We start from the raw sequence: 21,183 nt of genomic DNA, 5'->3' as shown, positions 1-21,183 counted from the left end.
CCGTGTCACTATCTGAATGAAAGGCCTCATCCTAATTGCTTGTTGCCTCTTGTTTTTCTCCCATTCTTTGCAGGACAAACGCTGCCACTGTGACGCCCTCTTTGATAGGTGAGTAAACTAATTCCAGACAATGGTCTCATGAGCATCATGTACTGCAGTGCAGTACAATCCTCGCGCACCACTCCCCCATATTGTCTTGTTCCCGTTTGAAAGTCCAGGCATAACAAAGAATAAAAAAAAAACAAAGGAGAGGCAGTGAAGCAAAGGAAGAACAAAAAAGCAATATCCTTTCATGCTTTGTCAGAAATGGGTTGTTTGGATCGTACAGTAGCATTTCATACAGACTGAGTCTGTTCCACAGGACTGGCGCAGTGAATAAATCCTGAATCATAGTGTCTGCATCCAAAAATGAAAGAAAAAAAAAAAAAAAAAAACACACTGGTCTTTTGCCATGTTTGTTGGATTTGTTATTTGAGCTGTGGCAGGCTGGATCTCTGGAAGGAGGAATTCATTTAACCACACAATGCAGACCCAGAGACCAGTGAAATGACACAGGCTGTCTGGGCAATCTATTGAGCATTGTGCTGATTTACTGTATATGTGAGAATTTACACTGTGGGAATAGGGTTTAAATGATTAATTGTCTCTTTTATTTGTGCAGATCCTGATGAAAATGTCCTCCCTAAAAAAACGTTTTTTTTAGCTTAAAACCACCGCAAAACAACATCCGTGTGCAGTTTGCTTTGTAAGCAGTTGCTGGTTATAATAATACATTATTGATTGTGTCACAAAGCATCTTATAAAGAGAGAGCGGGAGAAAGATCACATGCCAGATAAAGCTGTCAATGGAGCCCTCAATCAGTGGATGCACAGCAGGAGAGCGAGAGTGAAGCAGATGGTGCTTACTATTGATCCAAAACATGCACACATACTTCCACAGACTAACGGCTCAATATTGGACTATTACAAGGAAAAATTTTCTCTTTGTGCATTTGTCTGCAGGGGGGCTGCTCAGGCTACAGATACTCCATTGGCACCATACTGGAGTTAAAGTATGCAGTGTGTTTAACCTGAGCTGAGATGAGCTCCTGAAATTCCTGCAGGCCACAAAAAAAAAAAAAAAAAAAATCAAATATAGTGGTTTGTTCAACACACAGGTTTAAGTGGTAGAAATGACATTAACACAGACACAGGACCCTTTCTGTACATTTTATTTACAAAATGTATTAAAATTCTCTGTACAGCGCCTCACTAATGAGGTTCAGCAAATTATGCATGCATCTCTTGCTCTTTTGTACCCACTACTATGCCCAGCGATTTTTGTCTTTGCAGAAGGTGAGGTGTACAAAAAAGAAGGAGGTGAAACGGAGTTACAAAAGAAGAACCAGGGCTGGATTTCTAACATTAAACCTAAGGTCAGTTTGTGAGTAGCAGAGCTCGTCAAGCATCACTGATTTCACATGCAATTTCTTAGAAAAAAAACCCAAAACCAAAACAAAAACAAACAAAAAAAAAAGAAGAAAAAGGGAAACCAATCTTTCATCATGTAATATAAATAGTTCTCATTTATCTAAATGTACACATTTCTCAAGTTATTCTTTCTTTTTCTTCACATATCAGTTTCTTTTTTCATATAAAACTATCTGCCCATAGTTTCAGGTGATTAGATAAGTATCTTCCTAAATCCTATGGAATCACAGTCTTTTTGAAAGAAAAGAAATTATTACAGCAATATGGAAATGTGCTAAGCTTCAGGTCTTTCCCTGGTATAACCTTGTATAAATCTATTTTCTGTTGTATTCATATATTTTTCATTTTCATTTACTAAGTGAAGTCACCAAACACGGTAATGCTCATTAAGGGAAATCAAATTAAAAGCAAACCACAGCTCATCGTAAAATGTGCAATTGTGAAAGAAAACAGTAAGGTAATCCAAAATACTACAGTTTAAAAGCCATTACTGTTATCCTTTAATTGGATTGCAGTTAATCTACAATTGAATTACCCTTTTTGTTTGGTTTTACTTTCATGTACAGAAGACTTGAATGACTCTAAACTCCAGGGAAAGACTGTTTGGAGCAGCAAACCTTCGCGAGTCAGTGCTCCTTTGATATTTTACAAACTGTAAATCACAAACAGTGTTTTTTTTTCTTTTTTTTCTTTTTTTCTTATTTTTTTTTTTTAAATCAAGCATGAATTCTTTGCTTTACACACTTTTTGTCATACAAAACACACTCTTGGCAGTATTGGAGGTGCGAATTATGACCTGGTTCTGTAGTGCGTAGGAGCCAAACCAGATCATCTTCTCATCTTCGTGAGTCCCATCAAACGTTCAGAAGACAGTGGCAGCAGCACCAGAGTTTAGAGTACAAACATCACACTCATCATTGTTTTGGGCTGAATGGCATTTTACTCCAATAAGATCAATCTGTCTTTTAAAACAAGTCCAAGGTCACCATAAGTGACTTACAGCAGTATAAAAGCTATTCTCTAATAACCAGTGTCTTACACTGCACAGCGTAGATCTAATAAACTTATTTGAACACATATAACCAGTGAAAACCTGGCAGAAGAAGGATGAAGAGTAATCTGATCATACTGATTACAAGAAAACCAATTAGACACTTGTCATATAAGATTTGTCGTCTGTCTGGCACTTCAAAATGTGCTTAGGGTTGCAAATGATGGCTTTAGTTCTCTCATTCATTGTAATATGTCAAATGTATTATATGTAGAGATATATATATTTTTTTTAATCACTGCACCATTCTTCTGTTTTGTATGAGTTTCAAGCAAAAAGCAATATCATTGTGAATGAGTTGCATTGATTGGACTCAGAGTTCCATAAGGCACTGAGAGGAGGGAACCGCATCGGTTCTTCCCATGACCAGTCCAGTTCAGTCGTGTCGTCTTTGCAGATTATCGTGCCGTGTCCGCGCCAGAGGATTTGGCTTGGAGCTCAATCCCCGTGATCCTGTCTTTTCATAGTCACAGTTGTAAGGGACAATGCAAATGTTTCCTAAACCTGTGTCAACATACAGAGCAAAAGCAAACACGGGAAGAATTGAGGTTTATGCGACTGCCAGGAAGAACTCACATCTTCATACTGTGTGATTCATGTCGTGTGAAAATATGCGACTGTGAATTAAAAAAGTCAATGTAAAAACGAATAAAGAACAGTGAATGTGGTGATTCTGTTCGGCTTAAGTTGAGGGACAACATATTTTTACTGTTTTATCTTTTAAAAGCGCCTGAAAGCATGGTTTCAAATCTTGACTTTTTCTAAGTAACACAATTATTCAAGATTAAATTCGCAACAATCAATTTAACGTTCAGTACTGTATTTAATAAGAGTTTAACACGCAAAAACTCAGCTAATCTGCTTCATCAGAACTGTGTGGGTGTGATTTGATTAGATTTGATTTATAGCAACATAAGCAAACAACCAACCCACTGTCATCAGATTCTGACTATTTATGTGACATTACTTTTTTCCAACCGCGCCCCGCCCACTTCAAACCCGTGAGAAGAGCACAAATAACACAAACACAGAAGTCTCTCATGTCAATAATAAAAACTTTTCTACTTTGGCACAAAATCGCGTGTCAGAAGTTAATTGAGAAAATATGTTTTCAGGGCCTTTAAATTCTGTTGCTGTTGTACAGCTGTACTTCTGTAAACAGACTTGTCGCACTTTGAGTTTAACGGGAAGCAGCAGCACAAACATGCAATCAATCCAATCAAACACAAGACTTGCAGTTTATTTATTGATGGTATGCGCCCCTTTGTCTAGTGCAAAGTTGTAGTAAAATTGCTATATAAAGCTATTTTGTGAATTCCCAGTTAACTAGTGGTATTAAGTGGTAAATGAGCTTCCTGTGGAACTACTACAGAATAAATAGTCCCTGGGCTCTGTAGCAATGCTGCGTTTACAGCTTGTTCCGCTGCCACCAAGCGGCCACAAAAAAAAAACAAAAAACAAAATTAATGCTGCTTAAAATGTCATTTAAATGATGTGAGCACCACTGAATTATTTCTTTTATAATTTGGGAGAGCAGACCCTTTAAAAAGTCATATTTTACACAACATGCTAAATGCTAAATTCTTCCGCTATATAAAATAGCCCTGCACAGCAGTTTGTTGACACTGCACAAAACAAGAGGTTCAAGATCACACGTTCTTGCCCTCATGTAGCCTCAGGCACTATCCATGAAGCCATACCTTGCAAGGCACAAACAACATCTCCTAGTTTTGTGTTTGAGTGGGCATGTGTGTTCTGTTGAGTCCAACATGACAACCATAAACAATTTCACAAGCAACAGCCGCTACACAGCAACACATACAAATGAATAATTTACTCTTTAACTGATATGACAGGAAGCTAAATGATTAATCTCTCGCGGTGCTCGGCGGAATCGTGTGGACAGAAGAAGAGAATCGCCGTACCTCTAGATCTTAACACTCTCGGTTCCGTATACGTTGTAGCCTTCTCTGTATGTGGCAAAGTTCTGGGTGTTGGTCGGGGGAGCCGGCTTAAAATTCTGGGCATTCTTGGCCAATTTCAGCCGTTTGGTTTCTTGTCGTGATTTATAACAGAACTCTATCAGAGCCACCATCATGGCCAGCCCCAGCCCTCCAACCAGAATATAGAAGACACCAGCCACATTGCTTAGGCTGAGAGCACTTGTCTTGTCCTGGGGGAAAGTGAATAACATAGTTAAGAGTTTTGCAGTGGAGGAAGGACAACAGAACAATATGCAGCCTGTATCCTTCAAACTGAGCCTTACATAGCCTTGACGTTCAACAGTATAACTGCTTTAGTAAATCATCATACTCTATCTTACTGATGCTACAGGTTATGGATACTAACAGCTACAAGCAACGAAAACATTTACGATGTCATGAGTTGCTAAGGCTATAATTTTGACTGAACTGATTTTCCTATGGTTGTCACAAAGTTACGAGGAACTTCAGACTGCCATAGTCAAACCATTCTCCACTAAGGAGAAAGAAGCCAACTCTTAATGCTCTATCTGCTGGTGAATGTAGAGGTTAACGCTTCCCTACGCTACATCTATGTCAAATGGCTTCTGCTCTTGACCATGTTAGGAAGCTGGTCAGTATCGCATAGGTCGACAGCTCTGAAAGTCCCTATCTTTTTTCATCCTCTTAGAGACATGTACGTATAACTCTCATGGCAACATTGTCATACAGTACAGTCAAATTCATAGTAGATGAATGATAGCTCCATTAAAGTTAAAAAAAAGCACTAAAGATCAAACCATTTTGCTGCTGCTTACCTACCAAACATATTCATTAAAAATTTGTTCATTAGAGTTTTACTATTTGCAGTTTAACCCTATGAGCATGGCGATATCATAAAGCTATCTACGACCCTAACCTGTGATCTGAGGCTTTGACTATATCTCAGAGGGTTAAATAGTGGGTTTATTACATTCCTCAACTTCTTGTAATGTGCAAACAGAGCCTCTAACCTCAACTCCGAGCAGCCACAAGATTTGGAGGACACCCTACGGCGCTCTCGCCGCTTAGAGAAGTTGAATTTGAGTAACTCATCACAATAAGAGGCTTTGCTTGTTCGTCACACCACAGGAGGCCAAAGAATCTAATAGACACATCTCGATGCAAACTAGTAACAACACAAATAAATCAAATTTTCATTAACAGTTTGGTAAATAGAAACAGCAGCATAATGGTCAGAGTATCATGAATGTCAAGAGTGAAAATGAGCAAAAATAGCATTTATCAACAACTGTTAACTGCTGTGATTCAGCTGAAATTGTGTAACTGAAAGGCACTTTGGCAATTTCCCCTCAGCATTATCATTACAGTTGTCACAAAAAAGAGTTTCTACATTTTATATTGCATTAAAAAGTGACTAATTTCTATGGCATAAAAGAAAAAAAATGAATTTGGGGAAGCAGTGCCATGTGTTAACGCCACATAGAAACTGTGTTACAGTCGGTGGCAGAAAAATACTAAAAAAAGAAAAAATATGTGTAGCAAATAAACAAAATGTACACTATAGATGTTAGAGAAGTTTTGTCTTGCATATGAACAGTACGTCAAAATGCAATTTGGAATCAGTACAAAAGACCTGCAGCGACTGACCTTACTTCCAGAGTCCTTGGTTCCACATTCACCCTTATCGTACCACCATTTGTTTTTCAGCTTGTCTAAGATGCCTTGTTCACTGAGTTTCAATACTGCAAGGTTTACAGGAGTTCTTCACGTGGGAAATAACATAAATAACATTATATTATGTTATTTTATGTTATTCAACTTTTAAACTACTACATACTTTACAAAGCGATAAAGCAGGGCTCCTGGCTATGTCAACATCACAGAGAGCAGGCATTCTACCTATTACCTTTATAACCCCTAGTCTAAAGCCAGGGCCTACCCATATCGCTTTGAGTAATCGGCAGACGCTGTTAGCAGGGCGACGAGCAGGTACTCAAAAGTACAATCTGCAAGTCTATCAACACCAAAAGGTACAGGTTACATTGGTTTGGGGGCAGGTACTGGATCACAGGGGCTTTTCCGAACAGCATTTAACAAGTTCAGTCCAACAGGAGCTTCGTCTTAACAAACAGAAAACACTACCTATAAGTTTCCACAATATCAGCTTAATCCTGCGATTGCTAATACTTCTGGCACTACAATGACAACAATGAATTTTGGAGGCATTAGAACCAATTTCATATTTGCCCAAAAGAGAGAGTGTAATTAATTCCTAAGTGTTCTATCCCGACATATTGCTAAGAAAACCTTATCTCCCAATTACGCCAGATTAGTGTCAGATGAGTGTGTCCAAACCAAACTGCACAGAGCTGCAGGACTGAGCTCAAAAGTATCAGCGGAATAATTCCTCTCATATTTGCCCCTAGTTGCACAACCGAGTCTGACACAGCTGTTTCCTTCTGTTTGATATGTGTAAGAGTTATATCACGACCTCCAAATACTGCATGTCAACATAAATTATCATAATATTTTATTGCACTAAATTACTTCAAAAAAGAAAAAAGAAAAAAAAAAGAAACACAATTGTAAAGCTGGACAAAGATGATTCGTAGTCATAATGTAATAGTGGATCATTTGCGGTTCAGGTCAATCTCTCTGTGAAAGTGAAAAGCAAATTGGAAGCAAAGAAAAATAGAGCATCAATAAATGAGTGACCTGACTACTCCCTAGGAACAATGTCCCCCAAGGGGATCCATGCAATGCATAATGCACTGAGAGAAGATTACACCACTGTATATCCCTCATAGCCAATCTGGAGAAACGGACTGTGAAGACCAGACCATTGTCTTGGCTCGGAGAGACATTGATTAACAATGCAATTACCCTGTAACATGCTCTGTGTCTGAAACTCAATCTGGGCTGCACTGTGTTGTGCCTGGGGGCAAGAAAGAGCTGTGTTAACTGTGTGTGAGTGGGTGTGTATGCAGCCATGTGCATGATAATGTGCATCTCCTGTTGTCTGTTGGAGCATGGAGCTGTGAGCCGGACGGGGCCAAGTGATGCACTGTTTGGAACAAGAGCGCTCCAGGCTGCTTTAGTCCACCAAATCGGGCCTTTCCACTGAGTCCTGGAGAGCCAAGACAAGCCAGGAAACAGACAGACAGTACATACCTGTGCGTGATGGCAGCACAAGAGACAGATACTTTCAAATGGCTCCTGAGCATGCTCTGTGTAGCACAGGGAGGCCTCCTGAACTCAGTGTCTACAGAACATGGACAATGTTAGCAATGCAAACAGAAAAAAAATCCTTTTAAGAAATGAACCCCAGGCATTTAGTGGGACATTATTTGGTCTGTGCCTCGTGTAGCCTCTCATGGTGATGCTATTTTAACAAAGTCACTGCAGCTTAACTGTTCACTGTGATCCAGGCCAATCTATGACAAATGACACTAAGGGTGTAATTATATAATCTGCGGTCCACGGGACCTTGCAGCTTGTGTGTAATCTAGCCAGTTATCTGACCTATATCATCACATGTGTGCTGACAGCGTCATTTGTCATTAAACTGACCTGCAATGTAAAGAATATAATGCTATTGCCTTATACGTTCTTTAGTGAAAATAGCACAATGCTTCATGTCACATAATCTAAGTAACATTACACTAAGTTGTCACGGGTGAGTGGGGTTTCACACTCGGAACCATTAGCTCCCATAATGGAAAAATCATTCATCATCTAACCAGAGAAGAAGAGGGAGAGATCTGGTCAAAAGGGTCACAGCAGGGTTATTAATGGGGTAGGAAGTGCATGTAGTGGAATCAAACCACAGGTGGTTTATCAGATGACCCATTATAAATGAATCATGAGTCTTTTGTTTAATTAGAATTCTCACGTTTGCCTGCAATGCTTAGTCCCCTCAAGACGCCGCTGTTCCCCTTGCTTTCCTGTCGGCCTCGGCTGAGCAGCCATTTTGAGGTTATTGCCGTTAAGGAGAATTTATCGTGTTGGCTTTAGAGCTCATGGGTTCTGGGCCAGTGTCATGGATGTGAAGCAGCTGTGCGGCGAAGTACTGCAAAGCCATCTCTTACAGGATTAGCAAACTTCACCTTCATGAGGGACGGCTGGAGGTTTTCGGTCTTTTCCATGCATGAAACATTCTCTGCCAAACTACCGTTGAATCACATGTGTGTGACTTTATTAAGTAATATCTCACACTACCAAAGGTGCCTTACAACTGAGACTAGGTGATCTGCCCTACAGGTGTGTAAGGATGGATAAACAAAGCTCAACCTTTCACAACTGCAGGGCAGCCACATTCCCTTTACCATCAAACACTAAAAAAAACTCCCTTATTAATTCTTATTTGCACTAAATCTACGTCTATGAACATTACAATCTCTATAACCACAAATAATAGTTTTCTGTTGGCTAAGCGAGGGCTCCTTAGTTCGATCTGAGCTGTTAAACCGTCTGGTCGGACTATCAGTTAATTTGGTAATCTGCCTTGAGGCAGCAGCAGGTTGGCTGGGACGGACAGTTGGTTTGGTTATGGTTGGGTTGTTGTAACAGCCTTGCCGATTACTCTGCACTATGGTACCCGATTGTGGTGACATCGAGGCTGACCTTGGAGTCACCTCCCCCGCTGCCGCACTCTCCCTTGTCGTACCACCATTTGTTTTTCAATTTGTCCAAGAGGCCTTGCTCATTCAGTTTTAAAACTGCCAGGTTAACAGCATTTCTTGAAACGATAAAACATAACTTGTAAGAAAATGCACAGGTCCGTGAGAAATCTAATGCAAAGTAATAATTGTACTAAGCATCATAATGATAGGTAATGGTAGTGAGACTACCACTGTCAAAGCAGGGGCTTATGCACAGAATACTATCTGTTAATCAGAATGGTCTAGGAAAGGACAAATTGTTTAAGAATTTAAGGAATATGGAGAGATAAGAAAGGCTCATATAAGGTAAAGACAGTGTTAAATCTTGGAAAAGGTGGCATGAAGGGTTACGTAGTTTAGAACTGAAGTGTGCGGGATGGGGACACTTGTCATTGAGAAGAAAAGTAACAACAACAAACATCATGCAATTAACATTCGTCACAAGTGACAGCGCAGCTTTTAAAGGCTAAATTGAAAAACCATTGAACTGTTAAATTAAAAGTGACAACACAACAGTCAGGTAGGACAGCACACGGGACAGAAGGAGAGATCGAAGGAGAGAGAAAAGCAACAGTAAGAGAGACATAAATATGAAATGATTGTTAGCTTTAGCCTTATTATCTGGATTTGTTTCCTCTACTGTAAAAATAGCAACTCTTAACACATATATAAAAATATTTTTAAAAACATGAACTATCATTATATAACCTTGGTATCCAAGTGCACTGAAAGGCATACTACCGTTACCTCTGTGTCCATTAAAAAAAAACAAGAAGAGGAAGAGAAGAGAATGACAACAGGGGGACATCAGGGTAGGTGGAATACTATAACAACATGGAGGATATTGTTATATTATTCCACCCACCTTAATGCTGAGCCTTTGGGCGTCGCCACACCGTAGCCTTTCGAGTCGAGGTTCCCGCCCACTTTCATGGTGTCGCACGGCTTCCGTTGCTCGATGTACTCGTTCATGGTGGACTCGAGGAGAAAGGCGAACTTGCCCTTTGACTTTCGTACCCGGGCTACGCCATCGGGTGTGGTCTTAACAAACACTGAGGGTTCAGCGGATTTCATGTATGACCACATCTTCTCATATACTGCTATTTTGGATCGCTGTGCAGAGAAGAAAAAGAGAGAAGTAGTTTAGTAACCCAAATGTTATAATTGTTCAATGGAGTCTGTAGGATTTTTGTGCTTAATGATCACTTCATTTAAATTGGCATCATGAAGTATTTATAGACATCTTCGGAAGCAGTACTGCGATATCTTTAAATACTTCCACAAAATATAGCTGGTGGACTTTTATAAGATCATGAAGTACAAGAATTTACAAAATCCATTTCTCTTCATCAGTATAAATGTACACTTTGAATATTATGTTGCAGCTTGAAGCTCAAATTCAGTGTAAATGAGGATCACACATCACCTATACAGCAAGTAATGCCATGCAAACTGGATTTTAGCAGAAATACTGGCATTTGTGGACTTGATTATGCAAAAATATGTTCAATAATTTAGCTTCAATGACAGTGAATTGCAGGTAATGGCGTTTACAGGGAAAAAGTTTTGGATCGGTTTGTTGAAAATTCAGTCTCAGTGAATTTGAGCCTTGGTTTATAGTCCTAATTTAACTTGTAGAACTTATTACAGACATTCATTTCAACGACACTGTCCTTAATGTAACATCTCAACTGAGACTCAGAGGCAATGTGCAGAAGAAGCAATAGAAGTGAACAAGAAAGCGGGTTACACATCCACAAGGCGACGCATCACAAAGTGACACAGATGAGCATTTTCCCAGCGCCTGGGGTCAGGCTTAGTCAGCCTGTGAAATCAGGGGGAGTTGAGCCCTATCTATAATAAGCATCAATTAAATTATTCAATGCCGCTGGATTTATTTTGGCATAGGCATTTCATACTCTGAACAGATCCTGGTCCAAGCAGTGATGAGCCAGTTCCTGAGTGGCACTGTGCGGACTACTGAAGACTGGATCCCACATAAAAAAAAAAAAATGCTTCCTTTTAGTAAAGGCCAGAGAAAGACGAAGGGGTTGGATGGTTTTCAAGAACCGGCTGAATCAAAAGATCTACTGTCAGGCAAAGGGTTTGTGAATGGAATATGGACAAGCTGTTGATGTACCAACATCTGTCTGAGATACTTCCCTATGGCTTCTTTTTTTTAATCTCACATGGTCACAAGTCATGTAGCAATAGTGCTGAAATGATTGTTTGATACAACTTTGATGTTCAAATAATTGTTTGAGCCATTTATCAGGCAACAAGACTGTCTACAGCCCTGCTAGTGGCTCTGTAAGGCTTTACTTAGTGGTGCTTTGAGTTAAATGCTGATGGCAGCACGCTAACATAATAATGTTTAGAAGGTATAATGTAATATTTTTTACCGTCTTAGAATGTCACTCATTTGGCAGGTATTTGTTCATAACTCAAGTATTGGGAAAAAAATTAAAATTTAATCTGCTTTTTAGTCACACCACTGGTATTTTTAGCTAGCGAGTGTGGCTAAAATTTGGTGCCTTCAGCTTCTCACATGTTTGCTCTGTGATTCTCCATATCATAACAGAGTGCATGTTATGTCTCTGGATTTTGTGGATGTTTGTTGGTTTGTTGGTAGCTTGGCCTCTGGAAAATTGGAATGGTTATTTTTCACCGTGTTCTGACATTTTATAAATTGTGTTCAAGTATAAATATAAATGCCGAGCTCTGTGGCTTTGAATGTCCAAACATACTGATTAGTAAACAGACTCATCACTCCCTTGAATGGGTGAAAGCCCCCCTCAATAAGAACATATCCATCTCTAATGCTTTTCTATTAATATACAAAAGAATTAACCTTGACCTAGTGAAAGTGCTTCACTGGTTTTATGTAATCATATACAATTTGTTGGTAGGCATCTGTCACAGAGCATCAGGCCAAGGGTGAGGATGAGATAAGACAGCTGCATAAAAAAATTAAAAAGTCTGCATGATGAATGTTCCCGGCTCAGATGAAAAATCCTTGAAGTTGGGGCGATGGTTGTTCCATTTTAATGCTAATACAACGGACAGGATGGAGGAAGGGGACAGTTAGAGATAGATGTGATGTTTTTGTTTACAATCTTGTTAAATGTGTTCATCATGGAAAGGACACTAGTTTGGAGGACAATTCCCCTAAAGGCCTGTGGCTCATCTGCGCGGCTGTGGGAAAGCTCTAGACGCCTCCTCAAATGAAGAGAAAAGAATGGATCTGGGCATTGATTACTGACGACAGAGTGTGCTGCCTCAGTGTTTTATGAAGTCAATTGATCAATATCAGAGCGGGGACGAAGTGCGACCAAAACCTAAATAGGCCGATTCTAGTGCAACTAAAGTCACCAGCGAGATGCTTAAAGCAGATTCTGACAAAGAGAGAGAAAAAAAACAAGATACAGTGAGAAAGCCCAGCAGGGGAAAAGAGATATTTGATTATTGACTGCCAGCACATAAATGTGCATACTCACAGAAATACAGACACACACACACGCCTACAGTACACACACACGAACACGCTATAATGTATTGAAAGTCTAATCTCATCTCTTTTAAAAAGTAATCATTCACATTGTGGTCTGTGGTGGTCATTTATAATTCAATTAGGGAATAATGACTGGGAAAGTCCATCATCAATGAAAAGACAATTTGTTGAGTGATTATATACTGCCATAAACACGACTTCATACATGTGGCTCTCCTTCACACCATATAACGGCCCTGTTAGCACAGGCTGCTGTATTCTAAATGAGCTTCCAGACAATTATCAAGGAGCAGTTTCATTTATAAAAAGGCAAACACGACTTTATGCTGGGGAACTTGAAAACGGCATAGCCCTCCTCCTCTAAGTGTCTTCACATTATACTAAAGCAGTCATAATGTTGCTCTATTCATAATGAAGTACCCAAATAGCTGATCTCAGCCAAGCCTCCTACCTAGGCGACACAGTTACATCATCTGTGTAGGTGTTCCTCCTGCAAATCTGTCTGAAGCAGAGAGCTTCCTGCTGTCTCGTAATAGTCATAAAGACAAACACAGGTCTCTTGTTCCAGCCTGGTGACCTAAGATGAGGAATGAAGAGAACAGGACTTGCCTTCAGCAAGAGGACGACACGCCAGAGGAAAACTGGTGGTGGGTTTATTATTCTTCCAGGGAGTTCCAAGTCTTTGAATCACCACATCCAAATCACACGCAGATATGAATAGACGTGCACTCAGGCACACTAATGCGCGAAGATACAGATGAAGGTTCCCTTAGAGCAGGGGTCAGTTGGAGGAACCTGCAACAACTGATTTTCTATTGGCTACTTGGGGCAGCATACCGTAAACTCGCTGTGAACTCAACTCTGACATATTATTTATCACCTTTAAAATTGATGTGGCTAACGTGTTAGCTAACAGTGGGCTATTTAAACATCCACCAGACATGGAGCAGCATTATAGAGTGTATTTTATTATCAATATGAGCTTAATATTGACTCTCTTTTAGCTCTGCTTAAGTCTCCACCAACTCCTCCGCGAAACATTGCGCTCTTTAGCTGTGAAATGAAATATGTTACCACCCCACCAGCTAGAAGCTAATCTTTTGTTAGAGCTTTTGCCATGAAAACAGCTGGCTGCAGCTGTTGAAAACGACACTATGAGAGTAAAATTTATTTATACAAGTATTAGGATTCTGTGTGCGGGCAGATGTCATCCTTCACAGTAGAATTTAAGCGCCAACGCTCGCGATTTACTTGCTAGCTTACCAAAGACACGATTAGTCGTGGTCTGCTTTAGTTATGATTTTTTTTTTTGTTAAGCCTTGGAACAAAAAAACGATCAGCATGTCATTTCTTTTAGACTGACACCTACAGTATTTGTGTTGTGAGGCACAAATCTGTTATCGTCAAATATGCTAAAGAAATGAAATTTAAAGAGTTTGAATTCAGCTACTGCTGCCTTAGCATTTCTCTCTTACAGGCAACCTCTGGCTTGCAGGTGATCTATCGGCAATCTAAAGATGAAATGCTCATATTAAAATTATTAATCTTGTGAGACACTAATGGGGATAGAAGGAGATGGACATGAGGGATTTGCTTGTGTATTTTCAAAGATCATTAGTAAATGTATTGTTTGGAGATTTTGTTGTTCCAGTAATCAACAACGCCATTAAAATGTCTGAGAAGGGACAAGTGATTAAAGTCCAAAGTCAAAGAAATTGCCCTCTCCATTCTAAATAACCACTTAATCTGTATTGATTCAGAGTTGCGCAGCATTTCTAGGCCTCTGTCCACTGCCCTTCGAACTGCAGTCTGTTTTTTTTTTTTTTTTATTCTTCCTTTGGCATCGCGGGCTGCTTTCATTATGGCCGCTCCACTGCTTGTACATCTAAATGCCATCTCCAAACACCCACCACTACATTTCCTTCCTTCCTTTACTTCCCTTGCATTTTGTTTGTGGACATCACCACTTCCCCCCCCAATATCCTGTATGCCAGGGCTACCTGTATCTCAAGTATGCAGAAATGAAAGTTGAGGCTCTGTGGGTGTACTTTGTCATTGAAGTGTCACATGCTACGCCCTGCATACCAATTGCTCCTCTTTGATGCTTTTGCTGGACTCCAATAGCTCCTCTCGCACCTGCTGTTGCTACTCATCTAAAGTTCGACAAGGCCCTCTGAGGACAGTGCTTTCCCTCAGAGGTTACGCCTATCTCGCACAATTCTATCATCACTTTTGTCAGCTTTCCCCTTTATGCAAACAGGCTCTAATCTTTATAGGAGCCTCCCCTTCGCACAGCACTGTACCGAAACACAAAGTGACAAGAGCTCGGGGAGTTGTGCCACAATGTGTTGCATATGATTGCAGGGCGACCTAAGGATTTCTTGTATAAATTTCCCTGCTGCCCCCTCTTCGTGCTACCCTGGCTAAATGCAGGTCTTCTCCGCATAAAAAAAAAGCTACTTAATAAACCTTGTGCTGGACCATGCCGAAGCTATAGAGTGTCAGAGCCGCAATAGCTGAGACATGAAATTGATTTTCATGCATAGTAAAATGCATTGGTGACTGCACTCAAGCTGTTGTTCCGAGTCTCCACCACACCTGCAGATCACTAAGATGCATGATGTTTGCTGCTGAGGCTCTGGGTAATGTATAATCTTCTGAGGGGAAGAGAAAACAATGCTGTGGTCTCATTTCTCTGCGCAATTATCATTCCTTCATTGTTACGCTGTTAAATGAGGTGCATGAAGGGACAGCAGTGTGGTTGTCTTTGATGGTCTCACCCCAGTCTTTACACGTAATTAAACAGCTACATCAGCCCATTTTATCATCTCAGCCATTATTATGATCCGACTTCTCCTTCGATGTATATTCTAAAATGTAACTGAGCCAAGCCTTTTGATGGAATAAAACCTCATCAAGAGGATAAACATGGCCTCTCTGGTTCAACTCATCATTTTCTAATCATACAAAACACAAATATTCAACTGACTGCATGAAAAGATCCATGACAGGTATTAAAATGATGAAACAAACCACAGTGGTGCAGTGGTGCATGACAGCTGCTATGCCGAGGAAGAGCAACACTAAGCTTGAAGCTATCCCACATTGTCTCAAGGCAAAGCAACAGACAGGCTGGAGACAGAGGAGAGAAGAGGGTGCCCAAACAAGCAGGGTAGTCTGGGGAAGAGGAGCCAAGAGCGGGCAGAGCCGCACTGCCAAGCGCCTAGAGCCATTCAGGCTTCCGCTGGGCACGTCAACGGGCTCCCAGGCCAGCTGTCCTAGTTGGTTGTGAACAGCAGATTCGGGGCTTTCTGAGGGATTTGAACTAACACCACTGTCTTTGAAAATTCCTCTACAGCTTCTCTTTATTCCCACCCCCAAATGAAGACACACATGGTGATGTGAATACTGTCACTGTCAGGTAATAAGCCATATGTCCAAACTGTCAGTTTTTTCAGCAGAGAAGAAAAACAGCCTCGGAAGAATGTCTTCAATCGCAGGAGACAATCAGATAATTTACCCGATTTCAAAACATGAAAACCAAGGTGAGGGTTTTGTAGCTCATTATTACAAGCCTTAGACTTTATCTTATTTTTTCCCCGTCTGTGCAGAAAGGGAGCAAAACATTTTCTTTTTCCAAATGCACATCCTTACTGAGCTTGTTCTTCTTGTCAGGTAGCTTTGTAAAATAAACCAGGTGAAATCATGAAAAATTAAAGACCAAGGGTGTCAGAGATGATGGCATATGTCTTGTCTGAAACATTGGACTTGATTTAAAATTTCCAGCTGGCTGATGCCGTATGGGTCTAATTAAGCCTGAATGTATTTCCTGAAAAACAGATCTGAAATAGAACTTGAACTCCTATTAATCAGTGTGTTTTTTTCCTTGTCAGCCCTCTACAGCTTTAATTAAAAGTCCCTTGGAATAGCGGTTCACACATGTCATTTCCTATTTGAAGACTTGGGGATGTAAGTAGGACACTCATTACACAGAATACAGGAAAACTGAGACTCCCTGACCACCTCTTAGATTGTTCTACTAGCAGACCTTAGGTGGCTCCTTTGTCAGACTTGAAACCTGGAAATCTGTAATTGGCATCCATCATGTCTGTGACACAAAGATGTACACTGTATATACACCTGTGCAGCAACTCTGATGAAAAGGAAAGTGATGACAGGCTTTGTGAGGTGTTCTATGGAGAAGAGAAGTGTTGCTGTCATGTGTCATGTGCCATGTTTCCCGGGATGTATGATCCTCTCAGTATACAGCCTTTTACAACCAGCTCCAAACAGTTTACAGACTTCGAAACAAAAGGATTTTTAATATCAAGCTTTGAAGACACTATCTTGTCCTTCTTTGTCTAAAAAAACATGGATTTGATTTTGCATTTTGTTGTTCTGAGCGACTCAACCCAGGGGTAATACAAATGAATTGCTCTTTCTGCCAACAGGCTGCAGCTGTGAAACATATGAATTGTTTCTCTCCTGCTGATGAGTAATGAGGGAGCGTAAGATAAAAAGACTGTCATATTGCCTTTTCGTCATCACAGGCAGAGTGCAGTTTCATTAATTTCTTTTTCAACTTCTTGCTCTGCAAATGCAAAGGATTGGACCGTCGATGTATCCATGCCACAAGCCGCATTTCACAGTGGAAGGTTGATCTGCATTAAAGATATGCAGCGCTGTTTAACTCCTGCATGTGGTTGCCTTTCAGAGACTAATATACTTTCGCTTCAGATTTTAGTTAATTTATGACTTAATTGCCAAGCTAGTCCCTCATGCCGACGGACATATTGCATATTCCATCTGAACCATCTTTCAGACTGCTCTGTTTGACCTACAGGGCTCTTCCTCATCAGGTCCAATTTGCCAGCTATGGCCGGCTAGCTAATTATATTTCATGAGCTGACCCTTCTGAGTTTGAGCCTGATGTGGGCGCTTTGATTAGCCTCCTGTTTTTATCACCTCTGAGTCTTCCACGTTGTTATCGCACTTTCTGCTGACAGCCCCGGTGCCTCAAGGTTGCACACTGCAGTACTGCAGCATAAATTTCACGTTCATGTCATAAGAGTTCAAGATCTGCTTCTCTGTCAACATGCCTCATTTGGAGCAATCTTGTGCAGGTCAGGAGTGCTGCACTAAAGGTACACAATGGAAAAGCTGCAAGGCGGAGTTTATCAAGGACACAGAGCGGTTCTTATGATTCAACATGCCTGAGTGCAAAAATGTTTAGGCTTTTGCATTGTTTGCCATTTGAACTGAAAGCACAGGAGCCACTGGCTGATTAGTCAGGTTGCTGAGTGTGTGAAACAGTATGTTGGCACCACTCACCCTAAAAAACTCTTTTGTGGAGCCTGAGTCCAGAGTGCCATATGCTATCTCTGTCTGCTTGGCCAGGTCTTCGGCGCTTTCTATAGGAGAGACCATCCTCTCCACTGTCAAGAAGGCAGCCAGGTTGGCTGTGTAGGAGGAGATGATGATGAGGGTGAAGAACCACCACACACCGCCGACGATACGGCCCGACAGAGACCTGCCAGAGAGACGTTGATGACAGGGAAAACGCAGAATGTAATTACACCGCCATATGTGGCGCCTATCAAACCGCTAAGATCTACCAGTTTCGTTTACCTAATTGCATCAGTCATCAGAATTTCCTTGTAAATCGTTAAAACAACCTGATACTGTGTCAGCACTCTCAAACAGCTCATTTCCGAGGAAAATAGCAGCAGTTGTTTAAAATGTACTCTAACCCAAGTCTGTAATTGGCTGTGAAACAATCAGGGTCAAAGATCATTTCATAGCCTGAAGATAGTATTGATGAAACCATTTTGTTGATGATAATTTCAGCATTGAAACTGACAAACTCAATTACACATACAATATAATAGCTGCACTAAATGTGAAATGATTATAGCTTCAAATAACGAACACCTAAAGGAAGAGGATAATTAATGTTGCTTGAGTGATTGAGTGAATCTGTGTACTTTTAACTTCATCTCATCAAATCTCTTTCTATTCATTCAGTATTAACTTCTTTCTCTGTTCTGCTCTGCTGTCCAATCCTGGTTTCTATTGGAGCTGACCCACCTGGGGGAGATGTCACAGCCCTGCTGCATGAAGGCGCCCAGTGAGAACCAGAGGGAATTGAAGATGCCAAAGTCATTGGGAGGATCGGGGGGAGTCTGGGGGTCTTTGGTCTCGTCCTGTTCCTCGAGGTTCCACTCGTAAGGACTGAACCGACTGACCAGGAACAGGACCACGCTCACCCCAATATAGGCAAACACTATACACATCCAGATCTCATAGGCCAGCGGGTCCAGGAAGGAGAAAACGCCGGGCTTGGACTTTTGGGGCTTCTTTATCATAATGGAGATGCCCAAGCTCATAAATGGCTTGGAAAAGTCTATCACCTCCTCTCGAACCAGAGTAATGGTGAGAGGTGCAACAGCTATATCTGCTCTCTGGAAACAGGGACATGCACAGTGAGCATTAGTTACGACCTGCATTAAGAAAAAGTCATTTTAAATGTATGTGTGAATAACTGGAGCTGGAGAGGGAGCTTAAAACAATGTTATCATCACACATTTTACATATGATCATAAGAAATAAGCCTCTGACTATGAAGCTTGAGGGCAGCCTGAAAAGAAAAACACACACGCAGGAAAAAAGCAGAGTAGCATTTGCACAGTGTTATGACCTTGGATGGCAGCTAATACATCTGAGATTCACACAGTAAAATTAATCGGATTTTCCAGTGGAACGTGGCCACATTGGGAGGTAAGGAGGAGGAGAAAGCTCACGAGGGCACTGTGAGACTTTGAGAGAGACAGCTTGGAAAAAATCCACAGAGGCAGATGGGAGTTTGAGTCATGTTTGACCAAATGCTTCCTTAATCAGGACCAAAGGAGACACAGTGGAGGAAAAAAAAAACTTTTCAGTTGTCCAAGTTTACATTAAAAAGTGCAAAGTAAGGAGTTGTCTGACTCAGCCATTCAATAAATGCCTTGTAACTTAAAGCTGGGGTAGGAACCAATTTTTTGGCATCAATGGGCAAAAGTTTCATAATCACCTTTCAGCATATTGTAACTGAAGCGGTCTGAGAGCAAACAAGACAAGACGTTTGCACCTCCCCTTGGCTCCGTTTTCAGATTTCAGAAAACCTAGGCCGTGACAGGAGACTTTGGCCAATCACAGGTCTTTTCAGTGTCAATGTGTCAGTATGTGTGAAGCGTTTCAGAGACGGAGAGAACTTGTTGTTCTTCACCTGGACAGGTAACGGGCTTCTAACTTCACTTTCCTGTAATATCTAAATGTGTTGCAGTAGTTGTTGGTTGTGTCGGTAGATTTTTTTTTTAGATTTTTAAAGCAGGTGATAAGTGGCCATGTTGAATGTTGCTAATAGCTTAGCCCTCTGTTAACAGCTGTGGCTCGGTTGCTTGTGTTTCATGCACGTATGAAGTGTGTGCATATGCTCGTCAGGGGAGAGCTGCAAGAGGGCGGTTGTATTTCAAAACTTTTTTTTCCTTTTCTTCTTTTCTAGATTTCTGCCTACCCCAGCTTTAAACTTCAGAAGAAAAAAAAAACAAACAAGCAAGCCCTGGCTGTGTGAACTTCATCACATGCCATTCAGTAGGCTGGATTTCCCAAACACAGCTTATTCTGGCATTAGCGTTCGTTTTAATTTTTTTTTCTCAAGCTGTTTCTCTTTATCTCCCTCCTTTGCTCTGCTGCTTCAATCACATTATGTTATCAAAACACATCCATGGAGGTGGTGCTGCCTTTTTAGAAATCACAATGGGTTTCTTTGTAAAAGCAGAAGAAAATAATTAATCACATTAGACAGTGTTACTGCAGCCAGTGTGTTGATGTGATTAATTAAATAACTGCTCCTCTTCAAAGGAGCCACTCTGTAAAGGACAGTTCTTTGGATTGTGCTGCATTGTCGTTTTTTATGTCGAAAATCCAGAAAACACCGGATTGAAGCAGCACAAGGCAGAAAATGCTTCTTACAAGGTCAAACTAGGAGCAACACAAATAGACCCAATAAACACGACTGTTTTCTTTGCGCTGTCAACAAAACATTGTGAAGGGCTATAACCATTTAATCCTCGTGCAGGCGTAAGCAGCGCTCAATCAATGGTGAGGGAAACAAAGCAATAAAGAGCGGCCTCGGGCCTAACCTTTAAAAGACAACTAAAATCAAATTAATTTACTGATCAAAAGGTCAAAATGTACAAAACTATTAGTCCCGGCCCACCTGCTGTAAAATTACAGGCCTGGAAAGACTTGACAGCGACATGATTGGGGTATTTTTTTCATCTTCCATCTGCAGGGAGTGGACTTTTCCCATTTGAAAGATAATTTGGTGGCGATAGCACATCAAACCAGGCAATCTCTCAGGCTGATAGTTGGGAAATTGAACAGATGAGGAAGCCTTACCCTCATGCATTTTGTATTTGGCCCCTGTTCAACTATTGTGGCCTCAGAGAAAGGCGAGAAAGGAGTTGAGGGGAGGGCGGCGTGGGG

General features: G+C 40.9%; 1 protein-coding gene across 2 annotated transcripts in view; it reads right to left on the bottom strand.

Annotated features, from left to right (window-relative positions):
- Window positions 1-1,195: 1,195 nt before the first annotated feature.
- The window catches only part of gria3b (glutamate receptor, ionotropic, AMPA 3b), an 80,156-nt gene continuing 60,168 nt past the window's right edge, over window positions 1,196-21,183 (bottom strand). Inside the window, exons 11-16 of one of the 2 annotated variants that reach the window (XM_023402187.2) lie at window positions 18,745-19,118; window positions 17,989-18,187; window positions 10,012-10,259; window positions 9,109-9,223; window positions 4,447-4,694; window positions 1,196-3,025 (exon numbers count right to left, since the gene is read on the bottom strand). In XM_023402187.2, the coding sequence (XP_023257955.1) occupies window positions 4,449-4,694; window positions 9,109-9,223; window positions 10,012-10,259; window positions 17,989-18,187; window positions 18,745-19,118 (1,182 nt within the window). In that variant the 3' untranslated portion in view covers window positions 1,196-3,025; window positions 4,447-4,448. Of the gene's footprint in view, window positions 3,026-4,446; window positions 4,695-6,132; window positions 6,248-9,108; window positions 9,224-10,011; window positions 10,260-17,988; window positions 18,188-18,744; window positions 19,119-21,183 lie in introns of both variants that reach the window. The other variant, XM_023402186.2, reaches the window with a different exon arrangement.

The sequence above is a fragment of the Seriola lalandi genome, unplaced genomic scaffold (assembly GCF_002814215.2).
Source record: "Seriola lalandi dorsalis isolate HSWRI2012SDOR001 ecotype SW California unplaced genomic scaffold, Sedor1 jcf7180002053898, whole genome shotgun sequence".
Taxonomy (NCBI): Eukaryota; Metazoa; Chordata; class Actinopteri; order Carangiformes; family Carangidae; genus Seriola; species Seriola lalandi.
Note: the sequence above shows the minus strand (reverse complement) of the source record. Positions and strands in the feature narration are given on the sequence as shown.